At 33.3% G+C, this 25790-nt stretch overlaps 1 protein-coding gene across 2 annotated transcripts in view; it reads left to right on the forward strand.

The window, feature by feature from the left end:
* Nucleotides 1-25790, forward strand: part of FBXL5 (F-box and leucine rich repeat protein 5) — a 48284-nt gene that overhangs the window by 11160 nt on the left and 11334 nt on the right. For both annotated transcript variants that reach the window (XM_014834731.3, XM_044767813.2), the window contains exons 2-9: nucleotides 2889-3104; nucleotides 5224-5319; nucleotides 6878-7064; nucleotides 9159-9341; nucleotides 11363-11488; nucleotides 14195-14343; nucleotides 14968-15050; nucleotides 15959-16678. In XM_014834731.3, the coding sequence (XP_014690217.1) occupies nucleotides 2889-3104; nucleotides 5224-5319; nucleotides 6878-7064; nucleotides 9159-9341; nucleotides 11363-11488; nucleotides 14195-14343; nucleotides 14968-15050; nucleotides 15959-16678 (1760 nt within the window). The remainder of the gene's footprint in view (nucleotides 1-2888; nucleotides 3105-5223; nucleotides 5320-6877; nucleotides 7065-9158; nucleotides 9342-11362; nucleotides 11489-14194; nucleotides 14344-14967; nucleotides 15051-15958; nucleotides 16679-25790) is intronic.

Consider the following 25790-nt stretch of genomic DNA (forward strand, 5'->3'; position numbering starts at 1 on the left):
TAATATCTAAAAATAATTAGTATAGTACCTAGTACATCATAGGTCTCAGTATGTCCCAGATATTATTTGTGTCTAGGTTTATTTTTTTCTCAATCAAGTCTGTGTGTTTGAGTAACTTTGCAGAGGCAAACAAAATTTTAAAAAATAATTCATATAAACAGATTTTTAAAAAGTTAAAGTGTATATGCTCTGGTTGTTCTTTTAAGTGCTGAATTTACTGACTTTAGGTACCAGGTTAAAAATAATTGCTTTTTACAAATGGAGAAACACGGACTTGGGTAGTGTAAAGACTTGTAATGATAGTTTTTTTGGGCTAAATATAGAAATAACAGAAAAGCCTAAGTAGGGCTTAAATATGTTATATTCTGTGTTCTTTAAATATATTAACTTATTAAAAATCATCATAAGAACCCTATGATGTAGTTAATATTATTAGTCATATTTTACAGATGAAGAAACTGAGGTACAGGGCAATTGAGTGACTTGCTGGCAGAGATGGAGTCACACCTAAACAGTCTGGCTCCAGAGTCTGCACTTTTAACTACTATGCTGGATTGAGTCTGCGTATATTGTAGAGTTCTTTTATATGTCTACTTTGGTTGCTCAATCTGTAGCGTGAACCTGGTCTTTACCTTAGTTTGTTATTAAATCTGAAAAGTTTTCTAATAGTTCAGTGAGAATGTGTGCAAAATTTCTTTTAACATGTTATTTTCTTAACTCCTGTGAGGGCATTGTCTACTTTTTTGCTATGCTTTTGTTTTAAAAAATTTTTACAACCATTATTAATGCTATTTTTTTGATTTACCTCTTATTTCTACTAAGACTCATTTTTATTTTTAAATAAGATGACACATGATAGTATTTGCTGAGATCAGCCACCAGTGAATTTTGTTGTTATCGTGCGTGACATGTCTTAGGATGAAATCTATAACATTGGTTTAACTAAATCTGTCTTGCCTGTATGGCTCAGGAGCTAAGAATGGTTTTTACATTTTTAAATAGTTGGGAAAAATCAAGAGAATAATATTTTATGATATGTGAAAATTATCTGAAATTCAAATTTCATTGTCTGTAAATAAAGTTTCATTGGAATACAGCCATGTTCATTTGTATGACTACTTTTGTGCTACAATCAGTTGAATTAAATGGCAGCTCTATACAGTATGCCCCAAAACTTAAAATATTTGCTGTCTGGCCCTTTATAGAAAAAGTTGCAAACCCCTATTCTAGGTAATTTACTTATTTTTTGTTGTTACTATGCATTGTCTTATTTTCCTTCACTAGAATGTAACCTCTGTAAAGGCAGAGATGTCTTGTTTACTGATGTATCCCAAGTACCAGAAACAGTGCCTGGCTCTTAATAGCTGCTCATTAAATATGTGAATAGAGTAAAAAAATGCATGAATTTATGAAAATAAATGATTAATTTTCAAAATGGTAATAGCTAATGTTTGTTAAGCACTACTTTTTAATCTCACAGCAACCATTTAATCTCACAGGTGTTATTATTATTCTCATTCAACACCAAGAAGAAACTAAGACTTGGAGGGAGAAAAGGAATTTACCCAGGATTACACAGTTAAATAAATGGTAGTACTGGAATCTGATCCTAGAGAATCTGACTCTAGGTCTGGTTTTCTATAAATGACCCTTAATACCTAATCCATATTGCCTTTACAGAAGAGACTTAGTTAATTCTGTTATGTGTGGTGAAATAGTTTTGCATAGAATTTGTTTGTCATCTTTCCTGATGCTTTGTCATGAGCCCCCTATTCCTGTTGAGAACAGGCAATCAAGACAGCTTAGACACTGCTCGGCTTCATTTTAGGAATACTAGATCAGGCTTTACAAAGCAAGTCTAGGAAGTATGATGTTAGTAGCTTCTCCTCCATTTCCTGTTTTTAACCTAAAATCGGATTTTTCCTTTTAAAATGAATTTTGAAACTGGAATTGATATACTAGAACTAGGTTTAATATGGCAGTGGAGGTAATGGAAGGTTTGAATATTACTTTGAACTTTAACTTGAATCAAGTTTCTTGATAATATGTATCCTTTAAACACGAGAATTTTAGTTTACCATTAAATGTAAATATTAAAATTACATGAGATTAGTCATTTTCTCTTGTTGAATAGTAGGATTAAAATGGCAGTGTATATATTCCTTTATATTTTCATCGATTGGTTTCCTTCCTTCAAGTGCATTTACTTTTTTATCCCTGATAGACTAGATTTTCACATTATACTGTTGCAATGCCTCCGCCCCAGAAAAGTGCATGATTTCTTAAATAAGCTAAGTGTTTATCCCAGTTTTCTTAAAAAAAAAAAGAAAAAAACAGTTCCCCTAAAGTTATTTAATAATGTTCTAATAGCTCAATATTTTATAGTTATTTTGTGAACAAATCAGATTCATCTTGCTGTTAAAGTTTAAACAAACTGTAATAGAATATTTTTGAATTTTTTACATTGTAAAAGTAGTACAGTAGCATAAAGACATTTAGAAGAAAGAAAAAACCACGTACATTATCCTAACACAACTATTTCAATGTTTACATATAACTTTATGGAGTATCTATATGTATAGAGTAATACAATTTTAGATTTGGAGGGAATCTGGTCTTATCCCTTTTATTTAAGGAAACTGATTTGTTGGTGCATGATCATTTTTCTATATCACTAAGCCCTTCAGAATGTAAACCAACATCTTCCTGGCCCAGTGCACTTTTTGTTATACTATTATAACTTGTTTATGAATTTCCTTTATTTGTACTTTAAGTGTAAGGGAGGTGTTTTGCTGTTTACAAAACTAAATGGGGATGCATTTGAGTATTTCTTATTGGTGCGTATTTACATGTATTTATTATGCCTTTCTTTTTAAATTTTTATTCAGCTTTCTAAAACCAACTTTTCCAACAACAATGATTTCCGTGCTCTTCTGCAGTCTCTCTATGCTACTTTTAAGGAGTTCAAAATGCATGAGCAAATTGAAAACGAGTACATTATTGGTTTGCTTCAGCAACGCAGCCAGACTATTTATAATGTACATTCTGACAATAAACTCTCTGAGATGCTTAGCCTCTTTGAAAAAGGACTGAAGAATGTTAAGGTGAGTTGCAAAAATGGGTGTTTATCATAACTTCTGTCATCTTCTGGTATGTCGTTGGCAAAACTTGTTAGCGTTTTATAGTAAATGATGTTATGTTAAACAAAAAAATTATTCTGACGCTTGTTAAAGACAATAAGGAAGACTTTATTCAAGGGATTACTGCGGTGGGTTTTTGCACTAGGGAAGAGAGATTAGGATGAACTCTGAATACAACAAGGACAAGTAGGGATTTATACCCAAGGAGCAGGGTATGGGGGTCAGGAAAATTACTAAGAGGAAACATCAAGGCTAGGGAGGATCTTGCTAAGCTGACTCAAGAGAATTTTTGCTGAAGGCAGACCAGGGTGATAAGATATTGAGGGTGGATAGATATCGAGGATGATCAGGTGTCAAGGGTGGGAGGATTTTCAATAAGCTGACTCAGGGTGATTTTTGCTAAAACTGGGCTAAGTGGGCCAACCACAGAGCTCAAGGTCGGGGCCTAGTTGAGAAGAGGGCTCAGTGAAGCCTGACTCAGGTTTGATGAGAATCTTTATCAGTTACCTATGTATTACTGTATATAAAATTTTATAATGAATGCTACTCCCTAAATCTTAAAATTGTTTTTTGTAAGTTGAAATTTTAATTACCATAAAACTTTTACTTTCTGATTATGGGGTATTTGAAATTTGATTTTCACTTGTCCATCTTCTGGATTAAGTTGGTGAAGCATAGACTTAAGTTGCAAGCAATTCTGTCAAACCACCATGCACCTTTCAGTTCTAGATTTGTGTTCTAGAAAGACTGTTCTGCAGCAGGGAAGAGGATGGATTGAAGGGAAAGAAAAGACTCGAGCAGGAAGACCTTTATAAATAAAATATTCTAATAGTCTCTGGAAGAATACACAGTAGCTACTTGGTGGGGAGGTGGGAGGTTGGGTAGGGGTAGGGTTCTGGGTAGTGATGGAAGGCAGATTTACTTTTTATTGAACACTCTTGTACTCTTTGAATGTACTGCCTATTCAATAAAATGATTAACTTCTGAACTAAAGTAATGACTAGTGGAGATAGAGGGGAGGGGACAGACTTAAGAATTATGGAGGACATAAAATTGATAGAATGTGGTACTTGCATATAAAGCGAGGAGGAAAGGAGAAAGAGAAAGGAAATGAGAATGAGAATTGAGCCTGACTTTGCAGGGAATATGGAAAAGGCTTGGAGAATAAGAAGACCCATTATTTGCACGTTGGGTTTGAACTGCTCGGGCAATCCAGGTAGGCATTTATTAGTAGGAGGAGGCCTTGGTGGGTTTCAAGGTCAGGAGAATAATTTGGTTTGGAAAAGCAAATTTGATTATTATTAGTTTGTAACTGGAAATAGAAGCCACTTGGGTATGCTTAGGGAAAATGTGTGAAATCCTAAGTGAATAGGATATTGGGTAGAATATTGGGAAGCAGTTGAATAAATTAGTTCCAAAAGGGGGACAGTAGAGAGCACTCAGCAGGGGTAAAATATTCCAACATATTTTAAGTTTCATTATTTTGTAAATTTTCCACATGTTTTAAGTTGGGAGGGCTGATACAGAAATGATAAGGTACAGGGAGATGTGATCTTAGTTCACATGAGGGAGAACTTTTTAGCCCAGAATTAGAATGATTTACTTCAAGATGTAGTGAGCTCCTTGTCTTTAGAAATGCGTATGGTCCTCTGTAGTGTGGTGTAACAGGTATTCTGAATTGTTTAGTGGAGGATACACTGCATGACCTTAAAGGGATTCTGTAATAAGATAGTCCAGTAGGCTCTTGTGGACTGTTGGGAGATATATAAGAAAATGGACACACAGAAATGATGAATATATACATTAGAAATCAGCAGAAGTTTTGAGCAAGTACTTGCTATTTTTAGACTTTTTATGACATTTTTGAAAAGAACTATGACATCACATTACTAGGAATTCAAGGTTCCCTTAAAAGATGTCTTAAGGACATCTTTTTTACTTAGAAAAGTACACAGACCACTTTCTATTCGTCAGTCTATTTTTTTCCTGAGGTTTTAATGTTGCATTTTAAACTGTCTTCCTAGGATCAGTTACAAAATAAATAAGCAAAACTTTTATAGAATACAATTTTTTTGGTTTCCAGAATGAATATGAACAGTTAAATTATGCGAAACAGCTGAAAGAGAGGTTGGAGGCTTTTACAAGAGATTTTCTTCCTCACATGAAAGAGGAAGAGGAGGTAAGCATAATTGTGATTTTGATTTATAAAATTTAAAAAATGTTATTTTGCCTCTGATTCTTCAAAATAATACACAGGAAGATAAGCCTTGAGTTCATTTTAGGAAATGAAGAATAACCCAAGGAGAAAAAGCATTAATTCTGTTCTCTCAGAGAGGTGGTTGCTTATCATTGAATGAATGATTTAATTCATTTACTTGGCAAATATTTATCTTCTTATTATGTAGATGGAACTGTATTGAATGTTAATAACTTTTTATGCCACCCTAATGTCTTTTCAGAACCGTTAGAGGAGTCTTTAAACAAATTAATGTTTTCTCTTTTCATAAGTTTAAAGAATTTTTAGTACTATTTTTTTTAGTGGCAGATTTTAGTAATTAAATAGTGGTGTTAAACTTTTCTGTCTTATGCCTAGTACACATGTTTTAGGATACCACAGAATGGATGAGCAAAACGTTTTCCCATTCTCTTTCTTTAAAATGGGCTGAATATCAGGGTAAGGAATAGAGAAAATATTTTGTAAGAGACTGGATTATTTTTCAGCTGTAAATCAGTTATTATAGTGATTCTTAACTATGGCTTCACCTTATAATCAGATTGGTATTTTAAAAAAAACAACCTACCTTTAAGTCCTTTCCTCACCAATTAAATCAGGTAGGAGATATTCACATGGGTATGTTTTAAAGCCTCCCCAAGTCCTTGTAATACGCAGCCGTCATTGAAACTACTGAGTTACTAGAGCAGTGTTTCTTAACCTTTGATGCACATCAGAATTATCTGTGGAGCCAAAAAAGAAAAAAAAGGCAAAAAAGGCCTTGGGTCCACTTCTTTTTTTTTTTTTTTTAAAGATTTTGTTTTTTTCCTTTTTCTCCCCACAGCCCCCCAGTACATAGTTGTATAGTTTTAGCTGTGGGTCTGTCTAGTTGTGGCATGTGGTAAGCTGCCTCAGCATGGCTTGCTGTTGGCATCCAGGATCTGAACCAGTGAAATCCTGGGCTGCTGAAGCGGAGTGTGCGAACTTAGCCACTTGGCCATGGGGCTGGCCCCTGGCTCCGCTTCTCAAGATTCTAATTCTATAAATTGGAGGTTGAGACTGAAGATCTATTTCAAAGAAGAAATCTCATAGATAATATTGAATAGTTAAGGTCTCAGGAGAGCTCTGACTTTTATGGTTCTGGTATACTGGGTACCATTCTCATATGATTTAGAGACCCTGTTTGGGTAGAGTCAGTTACTGTGGTAGCAGAGGCAGTTAAGTGACCTGAATGTCTATAGGAGAGTGATTTAAGAGAGTTTAACAAGCTCTGTACCGGAAGAGCTTCAGGTTATGATGCTTTTAAATTGTTCAGAGATTGACTTACTAGCCGGAGAAGTCATAGAGAGAAGGATCTTTTTTGTGATATTCTTCTCTATAATTTTTGGATAAACTAAGTTGGTGGTAACTAAAATTTTTATCTCTTTGTAATATGTAGTCATAATACTACACTTGAGCCATTAATAATTTAAAAGATGTAAAATAAAATTAAGCATCTTCCTTATGAATATTTTGTTTAATTTAGGTTTTTCAGCCCATGTTAATGGAATATTTTACCTATGAAGAGCTTAAGGATATTAAGAAGAAAGTGATTGCACAACACTGTTCTCAGAAGGATACTGCAGAACTTCTTAGAGGTCTTAGTATATGGAATCAAGCTGAAGAGCGACAGAAGTTTTTTAAATATTCTGTGGATGAAAAGTCAGATAAAGGTGAGATTCGTATGTTTAGATAGTGAACGATTTATTAGTCATTTCCAAAGCCATTTGCTTCTTGTTGATATGAACTTTAGATTTTGTTTGAGGAATAATTTAAGCCATGTATTTTGAAGTATAAATTTAGTTGAAGTCAGTAGTTTCTATCTTAGAATTTGGTCTTGTTTAGGATGGTTTAACATTTTGTAAACTTGAGACACATGCAATATAGTGCTGTTTAAAGGAATTTATATACATAATAATAATGATATTGATAATGATAATCATTGCAGTTATTATTTTGGTCAATCAAAATTATTGAAAACTACCATATGCAGAGCACTTTTGCAGTATCATCCAACTTTCTGAGCTCCATTGACCGTAGTGCCTGCTTTTATCCTTATTTTTTCATCAGTTTTGAAAATCAGTTATGCTTATAGTTTTATCTCCATCCTTTCCCATGTGTCATTCTCTTAGCGTATATCCAGTAATACACAGGGGAGTGAGTATGAGAGGCATAGTTTTTATACATACAGTTACTTTGAAAACAAACGAGAAATGTAGATAAAATATCTCCTTTTTTTCTTAATAGACTAATTCCTCATTTTTATTCTTATCTTCAATACCTTTGCATTTTAAAACATCGTTAAAGAAAATTGGCATCCTTAGGCTAGCAAAAATTCTTTTGCTGCTTTTAGATACTCAGTAGCAATGACTTTCCTATTAAAATAGCTTAAAATTCTTTGAAATTGGTCCTTTTCTCTTATTTTTTTTAACAAAGTAGGTGAGGTGCATGTTGAAACAGAAATGTCTTTATAGGTTAAACTATAATTAAACCCATAAAGCTTGTGTGCTTCACTCTGAAATGCAGCTTGTGTCTTAGACACCAAGCTAAGACCTGTTTTGTCTGTTTTAATTGTAATTATAACATGGGATTTAAAAGCATCACACTTATTACATTTGGTTTTCCCACTCCTTCAGAGCAAATTACAGCTGTATTATGTTTAAAATATTTGCCATTTAAAAAGGGTTAGGTTAAAGTAATTTGATCGTAGCATTTCTATATTTAAGTTGCTTTGTGGAGACAACAGACATACAAAGTACTCAAATTCTTCATAGTACTTTAATGATAAATCTTTTTTTTTTCTCTTGGTGAGGAAGATTGTCCCTGAGCTAACATCTCCCTTGCCAGTCCTCCTCTTTTTGCTTGAGGGAGATCGTTGCTGAGCTAACATCTGTGCCAGTCTTCTTCTCTTTTGTATGTGGGATGCATGGCTTGATGAGCAGTATGTAGGTCTGCACCCAGAATCTGAACCTGTGAACCCTGGTCCACCAAAGCAGAGCATGTGAACTTAACTGCTACACTGCCGGCCAGCCCCACCTTTTACATTTTATATTCTTTATTGTACACCTCATTTACCGTTTTCTTTTATAAAATTGCCACTGAAATAGTACATTACAGGAAATTGGACATCCAGTGACTACTTTCTACAGTAGTTGCTGACAGAAATTCCTAATAAATGTTTACCAGCATTAAAAGTATTTACATTATACTGTCAGTTGGCTCATAAAAAGTATAAGTAAGTTAGGGCGCCTATAAATTAAAGAAGTCAGATTTCACAGACTTCTTATATGAAATGTGAAAATCAAAGAGGGAGCACAAGGAAGATACTAACAGGAGTCATAATACATGAATGGAAAATGTGAGATTTGCATATGTCATTAAAAATGCCTTGGAGATCTCATAATCTGACAGACTCTACACTTGTGGATTTAAAGCAGTATAACCTGTTGGGTTCCTTTTTCAACTGATGCTTCTTATGCTACAAAGTGAGTATTTTTTTCTGTGACGCCCTTGTAAGAGGAAGTCAATTCTGTGTTCATTATTGTAGCTCCCACTGATGAAATGTGATTTAGGCGGTGGTAGTTTAACCCTTAACAAGTTTAACATCCCCATGTTACCTCTAATCCATGTTATTTCCTTTTCACGTCTTGCAAGCAGGAAAGAGTGGACTTTAGGCACTGGATTTTATTTATAGAAATGTGATTGTAATTTCTTATTGCATTTGCTCTTATAGTCTTTAATGTTAAAGTTTTTCTTCTTTATTTCAGAAGTGGAAGTGTCAGAACAATCCACAAGTATAATCCATCTTCCTCCTGAGGTAATGCTGTCAATTTTCAGTTATCTTAATCCTCAAGAATTATGTCGATGCAGTCAAGTAAGCACTAAATGGTCTCAACTGGCAAAAACTGGATCGCTTTGGAAACATCTTTACCCTGTTCATTGGGCCAGAGGTAGGTAAATGGGACTTTTAGTTTGTTTTAAATATTTCAATCTAGTTTTTTTAGGTGAATACTCAGACATTAATGAGCAAGGCCAGGGAGGAAAACTCTGAGAGGTTGACCAAAAAGTAGATTTCATAGTTAGATTATGTGTTCTCTGTATTCATTTTTGAAAAGCTAGCAGTGCTGAAGTATTCATAAGTGAATTATGTGCTGTGTGCACTTTTCTTTACAATAATTAGGAAACCATAGTTGGGGAGGGAATGCAAAATAATTCGCAAAATGTTGATAGTTGTTGAAGATGGGTAACGAGTACATAGGTATTGATTATGCTACTTTTTAATGCTACTTCTTCCTACTTTTGACTATGTTTGGAAATTTTCCACAACAGAAAGTTAAAAATAAAACTAATAGGTTGTCAGAACAACTTTAAATAATTAGATTATTTAAAAAATGCAAAATAAATTCTATAAAATTTAAAGGTGAGGCACCATTATGGCTTCTTTTTGATAGAGGCTCAAAATAACTGAATCTTGTTTTGTCTTTAGTGTTATTTTTATGTGTGTGATTAGTAATGCCTCATTCTGTAAATTACAATTTCATATTAATTTCATTGTAGTAAGTTACTTTTAATGTGAACAATTAAAGAAAATTTTCTTTTCATGAGCATATAATGCAGTCATGGGATAAATGCAACTAATATGGCATATTTTTCTGTCACTGAATTAAAACAATTTCTGGGTAAGTATTAACCACAAAATTCACGTTAATTGTTTTTTAGTTTTCTGTAATTTGTCACTTTGACAAATATATATATTTCTCAAATAATTAAATTGTCTGATTTTATGTTTTATTTTTTACATTAATATATAGCACTTTTAAAATAAATTATTGTTAAATATTTAATACTTTTGAGTCAAGCTGTATGGGCTTTTGGATAGACTTACATGATCCAGATGATTAGGATTATGATTATTCTGTGGAATAACTTTTCTATTAGTTGTAGAATTATGATGTGTTAAGTGGAAAGTCAAATAAGGCAAATACGGATTTGTAAAATACTTTAGCTATATTTTTAGTTATGAAGAATTAATTATTAGGAATTACATGATTAGGTAGTGTTTGATATAAAGATCAAATGTGATAATGGTATGCTAGACTTCTGTGAAGTTAAACCAGATCTTAAATATACTTCTTTTTTTCCTGTTTTTAATATGCTTAAACCAAAAGTTCCAATAGAAATGTTTTTTATTTTTTTATTTATAGTATTTGTTTCCAGAGGTTCTCAATCAGAATTGATGTTACCCCCCTCCAGGGGACATTTTGATATGTCTGTGGAGACATTTTTGTTTGTCCTATCTTGGGTTATACTTGCATCCAGTGGGTAGAGGCCAGAGTTGCTGCTCAACACCCTACAATGCACAGGACCGATCCCCACAACAGAGAATTACTCAGCCCAGAATATCAGTAGTGTCAAGATTGAGAAACCCTAATTTAGATGTAATGTTAGTAGTTCAGTAAATTAGTTTTGCATTGTCTCTCACTTCACAATCATGTAATTTAATTGCAGTGTATTCTTTAGGATCTTTAAATTTATGATTTAGCTTTCCTTTAATCTTTTCCTTTGACTTCTGTTCCCACCTGCTTATGAATTGCTGACTAATTCACTACTGGGCAGAAAGTCTTGCTTCCTTTTGTTTGTTAGCTATCGTCATAGTGGGAGTGTTGTTGCTGGAGCCAATGTGAAGCCACAGGAGGGGAAAAAGGTTAGGTTGTTTTCAGTGATTTCTAAAATTGCACATAAGACTGTTGATAATTATTTTTCATAGTTCTTTTTAGTATGTCTGAAATTGAATTCTTTGCTTAAGTGTAATTTTTTTTAATCACAGTTGAGTATTTCTAACAATAGCTGCCCCATTGCCTAGGGCTCAAATACTTTCTGTGTGTAGAGATTTTTATTATAAATAGGGTATTTTTTAATAATGATAGGCAGTCTAATTTTATTTCATTCCCCTTGTTTATTTGTTGAGTAGGTGACTGGTATAGTGGTCCTGCAACTGAACTTGATACTGAACCTGATGAGGAATGGGTAAAAAATAGAAAAGATGAAAGTCGTGCTTTTCAGGAGTGGGATGAAGATGCCGATATAGATGAATCTGGTAAGCTGTGTTTGGAATTAAATTATTACATGGTGCTTTATAATTAATGTTATATTTAATAATTAGTACTTAAGTGTTAAGATTTAAGTATTTTGTATTTTCTAAAGAAACTCCCATGTTTTTAAGCCTACTACTTTTTAAAATTTGAGGGAATAATCAAATTTAAAATTTATTCTCTTTGAAGTAAATTTAAATGTCTATAGGGTTGTTTCCCATATGTTCTTATATTTAAATACTTTAAAAAATCAGAAAATGATGGCCGTTTTCTTATTGAAATAATGTACATTCACCATAGTGTTTTGCACTATAGTGACCATTTCATTTGATCATTTGATATAGTGACCATTTCATTGATTTAAGACCATTTCATTTGATCAGTTCAGCAGTATTTATTCAGTCATCTGTGGCCCAGTGGAAGGAGCATGAAGCTGTTGAATCTGTTTATTCATTTGTAAACAGTCATACCACATGCCTCACGTGGTTGTTGTAGAATTAAGAAGTAATATATATTCTTTGTAAATGGTAAGGGATTATAAAACTACTGTAGCCATTCATTAGGCAATATAGAATTCAGGGGTGAATAAGACTTTATTCCTACCCTTAAAGAAATCAGAAATGGGGGAGAATTTAGAATACATGATTCTTAATTCAGAGTACATAATGAAAAATGCTATGGTTGAGGTGCAGGAAGATGCTATTTGGGAATATGGAGGAAGGAGACATAAATTCTGTCTGAGAAAATTATTACTAAAAGTTGATGAAGTAGTAAACAATAAATGGATAAGACATTCTTCTACTTGGTAAAACTGATCCTGAGGGAATTTTTATTTGTAAGTTGCCCACTTAAAAAGTAGTAAGCTGATCTGGCAAAAGAACTTAACATGTAGAAAGTAAGGGCTATAAATATAAAGATTATTCTTTCAGCAGCAAGTTTATTTTTAGGAAACGAAGGTACTGCATTTTGGTATAGTTTTGAACGGTTGGAAGGTGCTCTATAAGGAAGAGGAGGTCTATTACAGTTAGATTTGGGGATGTGCTTACCCTGTGGCAGGCTCTTCCTGGACCTGAGGTTACTAGTGAATAAAATGAAAAAAAAATCCTTGGCCTTGTTTAGATTAAACTTTAGAGAGTGGAGACAGATGATAAACACAGGCAAAATATGTGCTGTAGTGGATAGTGTCCGTGCTGTGGAGAAGAATAATGAAGAGAAATAGTGCTGGGAAGAGAGGAAACAAGTTATAGTTTTAAATAGAGTGATTAGTGAAGGTCCCCTGAGAAACTTGAGCAAAGACCTCAAGGAGGTGTGGTCTTTACTCAGCTGTTCCCCAGGGAAGACTTGATTTATTTATTCTAGAAAATTAGTTCATAAAACCCATGTTGCATTTTAAAAGCTTTATCAAACTTAGTGTATTTGTCTCAACACTCGAAGATAGCCAAAGAGAAGGCCGTTGTTTTCCTTCATATTTAAAGGGAAAGGTAAGGCTATAGTGAGTGAGCCTTGCTAAGATAATATGTCTGTCGAATTGTTTAGTGGATCCAAGAATAAACTTTGGATCTACCATCTTATTATTGCTTTTTCAGTTTAGCTGTCTTTGCTAGTCTTGCAGAGAAGTTTTTGTTTGTCATAGGATGTTTAATTTTTGTTTAGGATTTCACAGTAAACAATACCCATTTGAATAGGGAGGGCCACAGAAACAAAAGAATCATTTGGGAATAAAACAGTAGAATAAATAGGGTTCACTAGAAGTCATTTTTATTCCTATATTTTATGACTGGCTAAAGTGACTGGCTAAAAGGAATTTAGGGTAATAGCTGTAAATATGGATCCATTAGCCACAAATTCAGAATTATTCTTTCTACTTAGATTCCTCTTGTCAGCTTCATTCAGTTTTATTTTAAATGAGACTTCCTTAACTTATTCTGTTAAACTGTTCTATGTTTAGAGACATTCAGGTTAGGTCTTTAGGTAAACATAATAATAATAGGATTCTGAGACAGGTGATAAAATTATTAATTCGTTCTTTTTAGTGTAGTTAGTGTGTTTTTTTCCTTATATCAAATTGGAGTTTGTAGTTTCTTTTGTGTTCATTGTTATAGTAGTGCATCCTATCGTAAACATCCAAGATCTACAGAAGTTATTAAGCAGAAAGCAAAAGCCATACTCATTTTTAAGTTCTTAAAAATTCTAAGGTACTTTTCTTTTTTATTTCATTATGACCAGGCTAACTTAATTGTTTTAAAACTCTTCTAGCTCTCTGTACCTTTTATTTCAGTAAAATAACAAATGGTACTTTATTATGACTCATTTTTCTTTTGATATTCTGTATTCTCTTGAGGAACTTCTACTATTCTTAAAGTATTCAGAGTTCATTTCCAAAACTTTTTAAATGCCTGAAACTGGAGTTATTTTTTCTTTCCCTCTGCTCCCTACCTTGATATAAAAATCACCTTCAACCTTGAAGCATATGGAAAAATCTTCCCTTCGTTCTCACTGTAAACCTTTTCTTTTTCTTTTGTCTCTTTTTAGTTGATGTAAGATTGTTAAGTATTAAGTCCTGGAGAGTAAGACCTTGTCCATTTAACTTGCTTTGCATACAAAAGGGAGTTTGAGGGTAGCAAAAACTATTTCATATTTAATGATTTGGTGATTCCTTGAGTAGCCTAATTAGTGTATCAAGTTCTTAGACTTTTGAATTCATTTTACAGAAGAGTCTGCAGAGGAATCGATTGCTATCAGCATTGCACAAATGGAAAAACGTTTACTCCATGGCTTAATTCATAATGTTCTACCTTATGTTGGTACTTCTGTAAAAACTTTAGTATTAGCATACAGCTCTGCAGTTTCCAGCAAAATGGTATGTATAGCACTAGTTTGGGTATTAAGAAAAAGTAGCAATGATCTCAGTTCGGTTTGCCTATGCCTGAATTTAATTAATGAAAAAAAAAAACTATACTTACCCATGAGAGTGCCTTCCCATGGGTAGGCATACACTGCTAACTTTCATATTATTTCATTTCAGTTCTCACAGTAATCTTTGTACATAGATATCTTTGTCATGCATTATAGAAAAGAAAACAGAGACTAGGAGAGGTTAAACAGTTTATTCAGTTTCACAGATATTAAGTGAAGAAGCCCAGTTTTATATGATTCTTTATGATATATAAGACATGGTAAGATGGGCAAGTAAGATTAAATCACTGTTTTTTGACATCCCACATGAGAATCTTTTTGGATATTCCTTAAAAATGTAAACAGGAGTTTAATCTCACAGTTACTAAAATAGATTCTCCAGGCTTTGAGCCCAGAATATATATTTTTAATGCAGAATTGAAATGATTTTTACATGCACAAAGATTTGAGAATCATTTGATTATATTATTTATTGACAATATAATAATATTATTTACTAAAAGTTATCTCTCTTTTAATCTAGCTAAAAGTCTACAGATCTTCACAGTGATCTTTTTCTCTTCCTTAGGTTAGGCAGATTTTAGAGCTTTGTCCTAACCTGGAGCATCTGGATCTTACCCAAACTGACATTTCAGATTCTGCATTTGACAGGTTAGTTATTTTTGAATATTTAAATACAATGATTTCTAACTATGAAACAGTAGAATTGTTTTGTAGTTTCTTATTTGTGTAATTGTAGTTTAATCATACTATTATTTTTTACTATCAGATGTGAGTCATGTATGGCTATAACCTGATAGCATCCTCCAGTTCTTTACCTCTTGTCTATAGATCCCAGCTGATCCAAAACTTCAGTCTATCATCCTGTCATCTTTATAATCCTCTATTGTGTCTAGGCCTTTGAGCCTTGCTGTGCAACATACAGATTGCACTATATGTTTTTAAGAAGTTTTCAGTTCCACTTGGGCTCCAAATGCTATTTGGCAAAGCTTTCTCTTACATTCTTCATAGTTATTCCGAAATTGTGGCACTTACTTCAAGCTACAGTCTTTACAGATTTTATTTTCTTGGAAGCCACCACTTTCCTTCTTATTCTTTCTCACCCTCCTCTTTCCTACCCTAGCATTTATATCAGCACCTCTCTTCTTCTTTCAGAGGGAGAGGTGTACTCTTCTCTGGCTAAGGCTAATTCTCTACCAGTTCCTAGAGCTTATTTCTTCTGGCTCTTCCTCCATTAATTAGTCGTTATTCTCTTTCTTTCGTGTGTATACAGCCTTTACTGGTTACTTTTCGGGATAATAAATTAAGTCTGTCCCTTCCATAACCTCCTCCTCTCCTACCCTTCTGTTAGGTCAGCAATACTCTTAGTTCCTAATTACTCTTATTTTCTTTTTGTATCCCTAGCGTCTAAAATAGTGCCTGACGATAGATATTCAATAAATGTTTGATTATATTAAATTTAAAATCTTTCTTCTATTTTCCGTCTACTTATATATAGTCAGATGCTTTTGAAAAATTTAACGGCATCCACTAATAGTCTTGTTGCCTCTTAATTATAGTTGGTCTTGGCTTGGTTGCTGCCAGAGTCTTCGGCATCTTGATCTGTCTGGATGTGAAAAAATCACAGATGTGGCTCTAGAGAAGATTTCTAGAGCTCTTGGAATTCTGACATCTCATCAGAGTGGCCTTTTGAAAACTTCTACAAGCAAAATTACTTCGACTACATGGAAAAATAAAGACACTACCATGCAGTCCACCAAGCAGTATGCTTGTTTGCACCATTTAACTAATAAGGACATAGGAGAAGAAATAGATAATGAACATCCCTGGACTAAGCCTGTTTCTTCTGAAAATTTCACTTCTCCTTATGTGTGGATGTTAGATGCTGAAGATTTGGCTGATATTGAAGATGCTGTAGAATGGAGACATAGAAATGTTGAAAATCTTTGTGTAATGGAAACAGCATCCAACTTTGATTGTTCCTCCTCTGCCTGTTACAGTAAGGATATTGTTGGACTAAGGACTAGTGTCTGTTGGCAACAGCATTGTGCTTCTCCAGCCTTTGCATATTGCGGTCATTCATTTTGTTGTACAGGAACAGCTCTAAGAACTATGTCGGCACTCCCAGAGTCTTCTGCATTGTGTAAAAAAGCATTAAGGACTAGACTGCTTAGGGAAAAAGTTTACTTTGGGAGTGAAAAATCTGATCAAGAGACTGGTCGAGTCCTTTTGTTTCTCAGTTTGTCTGGATGTTATCAGATCACAGACCATGGTCTCAGGTAAGTAGTTAGTTGCAGAGTATTAGGAAATGAACGTGTTCTCATTCTCAAATGGAATATAAAATTTTGAATCTAAGTTATTCCTCTCAGCTGATTTATTTAACTAAAAGAGTTGACGAAGATCTCTCCTACTTCACAGTGTTGGAACATATAACTTCAGCGTGACATTTCATTTCAGTCAGGTTATATCCTTTGTGAGATATGGGAGAACATAAATTTAAAGTTTCACGAATATTTAGCAAATGCTTACACATTTTCTTAGGTGCTTTAGTGGATAAATTTAGTAAATTTAGTAAAGATAAGTAGTATTTAGTAAAGATAAATAAGATACACTTTTTACTCTCAGGGACTTGTAACAGAGAACCATATTATGTTGCTGTGTGTTATTTGTGTACTTTCTTTAAGGGATATTGAATATAGATTTTGTGGGGAATCAAAGGAGAGAGAGACCTCTCATCTGATTGCAGTAAACGATCAGAAAACTTAAGGAAGAGATGGCACTGAGTTAAGCCTTGAACAAAGACAAAGGATTTTGACAGGTGGCATTGGGAGGAGATACCATTCCAAGCAGTGGGCATCACTTGAGTGCACAGTAAACCACTGTTTTAGCCGCTGTTAGGTTATTTTGTTGTTATTTGTTGTTATGGCCCTTCTCAGCATTAATAATGTGCAGTAATTCCTTATCTTTGATATGAGCCTTTGGAAATTGATGACATGTTTTCTCTTTTACCCTGTGATAGATTTGAATTTTACTAGGGTTTTTTAATAATAGGGTGTCAGACATGTTAAACATGAAAATTCATCCAGCACAAAGCCTTATACTCTCTCTTTTCTTATAAGTATGATCTTTAGCAGATTAAGTTGAACTCAGTGGGGAATGTTCAGAGGAGACTTGGCCTTCCAGCTTGGTTGTAGTGAAGGATATGTATTGAGCAATAGTGGGAGATAAGGCTATAAAATATAAAATAGGTTGATGATATATTGATGGAAAGTGTGAATGCCAAGTAGAGAAATAGTATCTTTTTTTTTTTTTGTGAGGAAGATTTTCTCTGAGCTAACGCCCTTTGCCAATCTTCCTCTTTTTTGTTTTTTGCTTGAGGAAGATTGGCCCTGAGCTTACATCTGTGCCAGTCTTCCTCTATTTTGTATGTGGGTCGCTGCCGCAATGTGGCTTGATGAGTGGTGTAGGTCTGCACTGGGAATCCAAACCCATGAACACTGGGCTGCCAAAGTGGAATGTGCTGGACTTAACCACTATGCTGTGGGACCAGCCCCCCAAATTAGTATTTTTTGAGTAGCCCTCTACATTGTTCTTTCTTTAAGAAGCTGAGTCCTTTAAAAAAGAAAAAGTGTATATATTTCAAAGGTACCCCACGTGGTTCAGTGATTTCCTAAAATGTTATTTGCAATGAAAACTTTGATAAATAAAGTCCTAATTTAAATCTACAGGAAAGTTAGCCTAAAGGAATCTTTGTAAAGGCTTTTGGAAAGAAAATAATTCTATCCTAATTTATTGGCATTAATACTAGAAGAATTTGGTTTAAGAAAATCTTTAAGGGGTACAGAATTATATTTCTTTTTATTCTTTCATACTTAGAATTCTTTTTTCTTTTTTTGGCTTAAAATGAGTTATGGTTTTATATTGGGGATCTTGGAAAACGTAGAATGTCTGTAGAACTAATTTAGAGCCGTTACACAGCCTTTAACTTTTACAAAGGGCAAAGCACTGCTGAGCAGTATTGGAATTGAGTAGCCAGAGTTTAGAATTTTTGATCTTTAACGGTGATCTACTTATCTTGTAGTGCCTTCTTAAGTCATAAAGAAAATACGCGGGAGGAGTTCTACATTTTACTTTCGCTTTTTCCGTAAGCATGATCTTTAGCAGATTAAATTGTTCTCTTTTTTCCTAGAGCAAAGGAAGGGTGGAAGTGAAACATTTATTAGCCCAGAGAGGTAGATCTTCTTAACAGCCAGATTCTACTATATGTTTTATAGAACCCACATGAGGGTTTCTATGCACAATGTTGGAGAAAAGACTTAACCTGAGGCTTACATAGGGTGAATAGATGACACAGTAGGTTTTCAACAAGTGGTAGCTGCTGTGCAGTAATCGTTTGATTATCGTTGATATGAGCCTTTGGAAATTGATTACATGTTTTCTCTTTTGTCCTGTAATAGATTTGAATATTACGAGATCTGTTTAGTAATGGGTGTCAGATACATTATAATGAAAAATTCATCCAGCACAGAACCTAATACTCCCTACCATTATAAAAAATACTTAAAACAAGATTATTACAGAAATCTTTCAAAAGTCATGTACAGTAACTAAAGCCCTTTTCCCCTAAGGTAACTACTATTACTGTGGTTTAGCTGCTGTGCATCATTTCATTAATTTTCTTTTTATTCAAATTCAGGTGCATGTATTATAGTTAAAACAATAGAAAGCAAAGGACACTCATATTCTGAGTTTTATTCCTTTTTAAAATTTTATTATATTTTTATATATTTATTCTTACCTGATACAGTTTTAGTTGTTTTTGAATGTAATTTGGTTCTAAAGTAAAAGAAAGTTTTGGTTCAGTTTAAAACCTAATAATTCACTTTCCAGTACCATTATCTTTTTCATTACCATTATACCTTATTAAAACTTATTTGTAGCTTATCCAGTTGCATTTTCAACACGACCAGTTTTATTGTTTGTTCAAAGAATGAAGTAGCACATATAACTCTTGGTAATATTTCAGAGCTGCAGTGATGTCCGATTGGGTGACAATTTCCCTGTCTGTCTTAGTTTTGTCAGGATATTTTTAAATAAGCCAGAACTTATTAAAAGTTCTATATAATTAAAAATTGATTTCAAGGGGAGTCAAAATTTTGATGAATCTAATTAAGAAGTGTCTTCTATTTGCTTTTAGTGAAAAAGGGTTTAGAAACTTCCTGTGTAAGGTTTGGAAAATGCTACAAGGGGGAAACTTCATCTAAAATTAGAATTTTAAGGCTTTATTTAAATACCAAAGAGTTTCCATCCCCACTTCCCTCCAAGGCAGAGAGTTAATTTCCTAAGTAAAATTTGAAGAAAAACATGAAGGTGATTTTTCGGTTGTTATTTCAAAGTATAATTTTGGCTTATTAAATTCTGATACTGTTAACTTTGGAAGTAACTAAATGGATAATTTGATTCTGTTGGGAGTGAAAAGTTACATGTCTTCCTTATGGTTTTCACAAGTAGTGGTGAGGAGTTTGCATATGAGATATCCTTAAAAAAATAGTTTGAGTTTGAATTTAGGGAAGAATTCGTTTTGTGGATGGGGGACACACAGGAACTAACTTATCTGATATTATTTGGACTGGTAGCTAATCGAAAAAGTCTGCAATCTGAGTGCAAATGGTCTCTTTTTAATTATGTTATCTTGAAGGAATCTTTCTCAATCATTTAGATATTTATTGAGCATCTCCTGTATGACTTGCCCTGTTCTAATTACTAGGGATCCAGAGTATGTAAGATAGATTCCTGCTTTCATAGAGTTTATAATCTTATAGCAGAAATAGACAATAAACATATAGTATCAGACTGAATGTTCTGAAGTAAAATTAGGTTATGGGATAGAGAATACAAAGAATGTTCCATCATATTTGAGGGGTAGAAAAAGCTTTGAAGGAAACATTTTTTGAGTAGAGATTGGCATGAAGTTAGAGAGTGCATTTTGTGTGCACTCAAGGAAATAGAAAATACAAATTTAATTTTTAGAAACAACTTTTTGCATTTATTATGTTAGTTTAAAAAGTTTTTCAGTTAACCAGTTAAAATAATAAGTACAACTGTCAATAGGGTTGAGAACAAATATAACTCATGCATACATAAAACTCAGTTTATGGGAACAGAAGTGCTAATTGGGAAGGTTCAGCATATCCTTCTGCATTAGTCATAATTATTTATTCAGGGATGGGTAGCATGAGTTTTGGCAAGTTGGTTATGACCAGCTTGTTAAAAGAGGATTGAGTATAAAAATATAGCTTGAAAATCAAGATTTTATACTAGATTGAAGCCATAGGGAACAGATATAGTGTCATGTGTGTAGTCTTAATGCAACATTTTCAGGTTTTCATTGGAATGAAATAAATATTGTCTATTGTTGATTAAAAATAGACTCTTACCTAAATTCTCAACCTTCTTTGGCCCCCTCACATTGCCATTATTGTTTTGGTACACACCACTGATTCTCTCTTTGAACCCAAGGCAACTACTCTTTTAATCTGTTGCAGATAGCATATATTGTTAGGTTTTACTTTTTTTTTTATCCACTCAAACATTCTCTGTCATTTAATTGACCTGTTTAGGCCATTCACATTTAATATAATATTGATGTGATTAGATTTATGCCTATTATTTTGCTGTTTGTTTTCCGCTTGTTTCGTCTTTTCTTTCTTCATGTTTTGTCTTTTCCTGACTTTTTATGGATTTATTAAATACTTTTTAGTATCTATTTTATCTCTACTGTTGGCTAGTACCTCATTTATTTAATATTTGTATGCATTTTTAAAAAATTAATAGTAAAATATACATACCGTAACTGTTACCATTTTAAACATTCTTGAATGTACAATTCAGCAGGATTAAGTCCATTCACTGTATTGTGTAACTTTCACCACTATCCACGTACAAACCTTTTTCATCACTCGAAACAGAAACTGTAACCATCAAGCAAAAACTCCTTATCCTCCCATCCCTCCCAGCCTCTGGTAGTTTCTATTTTACTTTCTGTCTCTATGTATTTGGGTCATTTATATATCATAGATATTTCAAGTAAGTAGAATCATACAACACTTCTCCTTTTATGTCTTGCTTATTTCACTTAGCGTAGTATTTTCAAGGGTCCATCCATGTTGTAGCATGTATCAGAACTTCATTTAGTTTTATAGTTGAATAATCTACTGTATTTATACACCACATTTTGTTTAACTATTTATCATTGATGTTGTCATTGATGGACACTTGGGTTGTTTCTACTTTTATAGCTGTTGTGAAAATGCTGCTGTGAACTTTGGCATGCAAGTGTTTGTTTGAGTCCCTGTTTTAATTTCTTCTTTAATTTCTTTCAGCCATGTTTTGTAGTTTTCTATGTACAAGTCTTTTTCTTTGTTGGTTAAATTTATTCTTAAGTATTTTAGTGTTTTTGATGTTATTGTAAATGGAATTGTTTTCTTAATTTCCTTTTCAGATTGTTCATTGCTAGTATATAGAAATAAAATTGATTTTTACATGTTGGCTTTGTATCTTGCTGCTTTGCTGAATTTGTTTATTAGCTCTAACAGTTTTTTTGGTGAATTCTTTAGTTTTGTACATGTAAGATCATGTCCTGTAAAATCAAAGATAATATTCTTTCTTTCTTTCTGATTTGGATACTACTTATTTTTCAGTCTAGTTGCTCTGGCTAGAACTTCCAGTGCTATGTTAAATAGCAGTGTCTATAGTAGGCATCCTTATCTTGTTCCTTATTTTAGGGGAGAAACTGTCTTTCACCACTGATTATGTTAGCTGTGGGTTTTCCATATGTGCCCTTTATCATGTTGAGGAAGTTCTTTTTTATTCCTGGTTTCCTGTTCTTATCATGTAAGGGTGTTTGATTTTGTCAAATGCTTTTTCTGCATCAATTGAGATGATCATGTGTTTTTTTCCTTCATTCTATTAGTGTGGTGTATTAAGTTGATTTTCATATGTTGAATCAGCCTTGCATTCCTGGGATAAAACCCACTTGATCTTGATCATTGTGTATAATCCTTCTAATCTTCTGAATTCAATTTGCTAATTTTTGTTGAGCGTTTTTGCATTTATATTTATAAGCGCTATTTGGCCTGTAGTTTTCTTGTTGTGCCTTTGTCTGGCTTTGGGATCAGGGTAATACTAGACTCATGAATGAGTAGGAAGTCTTCCTCCTCTTCAGTATTTTGGAAGAGTTTGAGATGGATTGTTATTAATTTTTCTTTAAATGTCTAGAAGAATTCACCAGTGAGGCCATCTGACTTTGGCTTCTTAGTTGGGAGGTTTTTGATTACTAATTCAATCCCCTTACTTGTTAAAGATCTATTCAGATTTTCCATTTTTTCTTGAGTGAGTTTTGGTACTTTTTGTGTTCCTGGGAAATTTGTCCATTTCATCCAGGTTATACAATTAGTTTGGCATACCATTGTCATAGTACTATCTTATAATCCTTTGTATTCCTGTAAAATTGTTAGTAATGTCCCAACTTTCATTTCTGACTTTTAATTTGTCTTCTTTTTTTTCTTAGTCAGTGGAACTAAAAGTCAATTTTGTTGATCTTTTCAAAGAATCAACTTTTGGTTTTGTTGATTTTTCTCTATTGTTTTTGTATTCTCTGTTTTTTAAAATCTCTGCTCTAGTCTTTATTCTTTCTTTCCTTGTGCTTTGAGTTTAGTTTGCTCTTCTTGTTCTAATTCTTTAAGATGTTTAGTTATTTTATTGATTTAAGATCTTCTTTTTTAATGTTGTATTTACAACTGTAGATTTCACTCTTGGCCCTCCTTTTGTTGCATCCCAGCTTTGGTATGTTGGGTTTTTGTTTTCATTCATATCAGTTTCCTTTGTGATTTCTTCTTTGACTCATTGGTTGTTTAAGAGTGTATTGTTTAACTTCCACATAGTAATGGATTTCCAGGGTTTTTTTCTGGTACTGATTTATAATTTCATTCCGTTGTGATCAGAAAATATACTTTTATGAGTTCAGTCTTTTTAAAATTTATTAGGACTTGTTTTGTGGCATAACAATGTCTATTTTGGAGAGTGTTCCATGTGCATGTGAGAAGAATGCATGTATTCTGCTGTTGTCAGGTAGAGTGTTCTGTATGTGTCTCTTAGGTCTCATTTCTTTATACCATTGTTCAAGTTTTCTATTTCCCTATTGATCTTCGGTCCATGACCTATCTATTATTGAAAATGGCATAGTGAATTCTCCAACAATTTTTGTTGAAGTTTGTTTTTCCCTTCAATTCTGTCAATTTTTGTTTCATATATTTGGGGCTGTGTTGTTAGGTGTGTATATGTTTATAATTGTTTTGTCGTCTTGGTGGAGTGAACCTTTTACAATATATATTATCCTTTGTCTCTTGTAACCTTTTTTTGATTTGAAGTCTCTTTTGTTTGACAATAGTGTAGTCACTCTGGCTCTCTTTTGTTTACTTTTTGCATGGAGTATCTTTTCTCATCCTTTTACTTTTAACCTCTTTATGTCTTTGCATCTAAAGTGAGGTCTTTTATAGATGGTGTATAGATGAGCCATTTTTTAAATCTAGTATGCTAATCTCTGCCTTTTAATAGAAGAATTTAGTCAATTTACCTTAAAAATTTTTTTTATTGAGGTAACATTGGTTTATAACATTATATAAAATTTCATGTGTACATTGTTATATTTCAGCTTCTGTATAGACTACCGCCAAAAAGTCTAGTTGCCGTCCATTACTGTACAAATGAGCCCCTTTACCCCTTTCACCCTCCCACCATCCTCGTTACCCCAGTAGCCACCAGTCTAGTCTCTGTATCTATGTGCTTGTTTTTTGTTGTTTTATTTCCCACATGAGTGAAATCATTTTGGCTTTCTCCATCTGAAATATTTTGCTTAGCATAATACCCTCAAGGTCCACCCATGGTGTTGCAAATGACAAAATTTCATCTTTTTTATGGCTGAGTAGTATTCCATTGTGTGTGTGTGTGTGTGTGTGTGTGTGTGTGTGTGTGTGTGTATGTATGTACCATGTCTTTATCCATTCATCCATTGATGGGTGCTTAGGTTGTTTCCAAGTGTTGGCTGTTGTGAATAATGCTTTAGTGAACATAGGGGTGCATATATCTTTTTGAATTAGTGTTTTCATGTTCTTTGGATAAATACCCAGAAGTGGAATAGCTGGATCATATGATAGTTCTGTTTTTAACTTTTTGAGGAATTTCCATACTGTTTTCCGTGGTAGCTGCACCTGTTTACATTCCCTCCAGCAGTGTATGAGGGTTTCCTTTTCTCCACATCCTCTCCAACACTTATTTTTTGTCTTTTTAATAATAGTAGTAATTTTAATAAAATTTAGTAACTTTTTGTCTTTTTAATAATAGCCATTCTGACAGGCATGAGGTGATCTCTCATGGTGGTTTTGATGTGCATTTCCCTAATAATTAGTGATGCTGGACATCTTTTCATGTCCCTATTGGCCATCTGTATATCTTCTTTGAAAAAATGTCTATTCAGATCCTCTGCCCATTTTTTAATTGTTTTTTTTTGTTGATGAGTTGTATGAGTTCTTTATATATTTTGGATGTCAGCCCCTTATTGGATACATGATTTACAAATATGTTTTCCCAATTCTCTTTTTGTTTTGTTGATGGTTTCTTTTGCTATGCAGGAACTTTTTAGCTTGATATAATCCCATTTGTTTATTTTTTCTTTTGTTTCCCTTGCTTGAGGAGGCATATTAAAAAAGATAATTACTAAGACTGATATCAAAGAGAGTACTGCCTGTGTTTTCTTCTAGGAGTTTTATGGTTTGAAGTCTCACATTCAAGTGTTTAATCCACTTTGAGTTAATTTTTGTGTATGGTGTAAGATTGTGATATACTTCATTCTTTTGCATGTGTCTGTTTGTTTTTTCTAACACTATTTATTCAAGAGGCTTTCCTTTCTCCATTGTATGTTCTTAGCTTCTTTGTTGAAAATTAGCTGTTAAATATGTGGGTTTATTTCTAGGCTCTCAGTTCTGTTCCATTGATCTGTGTGTCTTTTTCTGCTAGTACCATGCTGTTTTGATTACTAGTTTTGTAGAATACTTTGAAATCAGAGCATGTGATTGATGCCTTCAGCTTTGTTGTGTTTTCCCCAGGATTCCCATTTTATTCAGAGTTATTGTCATAAATGGGTGCTGAATCTTGTAGAATGCTTTCTCTGCATCTCTTGAGATGATCATTTGATTTAATTTACATTTAAAGTAATTACTGATAAGGAAGGATTTACTTACGGTGTTTAGCTTTTTTTTCCCTTAAATCTTATGTTTTTGTTCCTTGTTTTCTCTATCACTTTCTCTTCTTTTCATTCTTTTCTTTTTGTAGTGT

Source organism: Equus asinus, chromosome 3 (assembly GCF_041296235.1).
Source record: "Equus asinus isolate D_3611 breed Donkey chromosome 3, EquAss-T2T_v2, whole genome shotgun sequence".
Taxonomy (NCBI): Eukaryota; Metazoa; Chordata; class Mammalia; order Perissodactyla; family Equidae; genus Equus; species Equus asinus.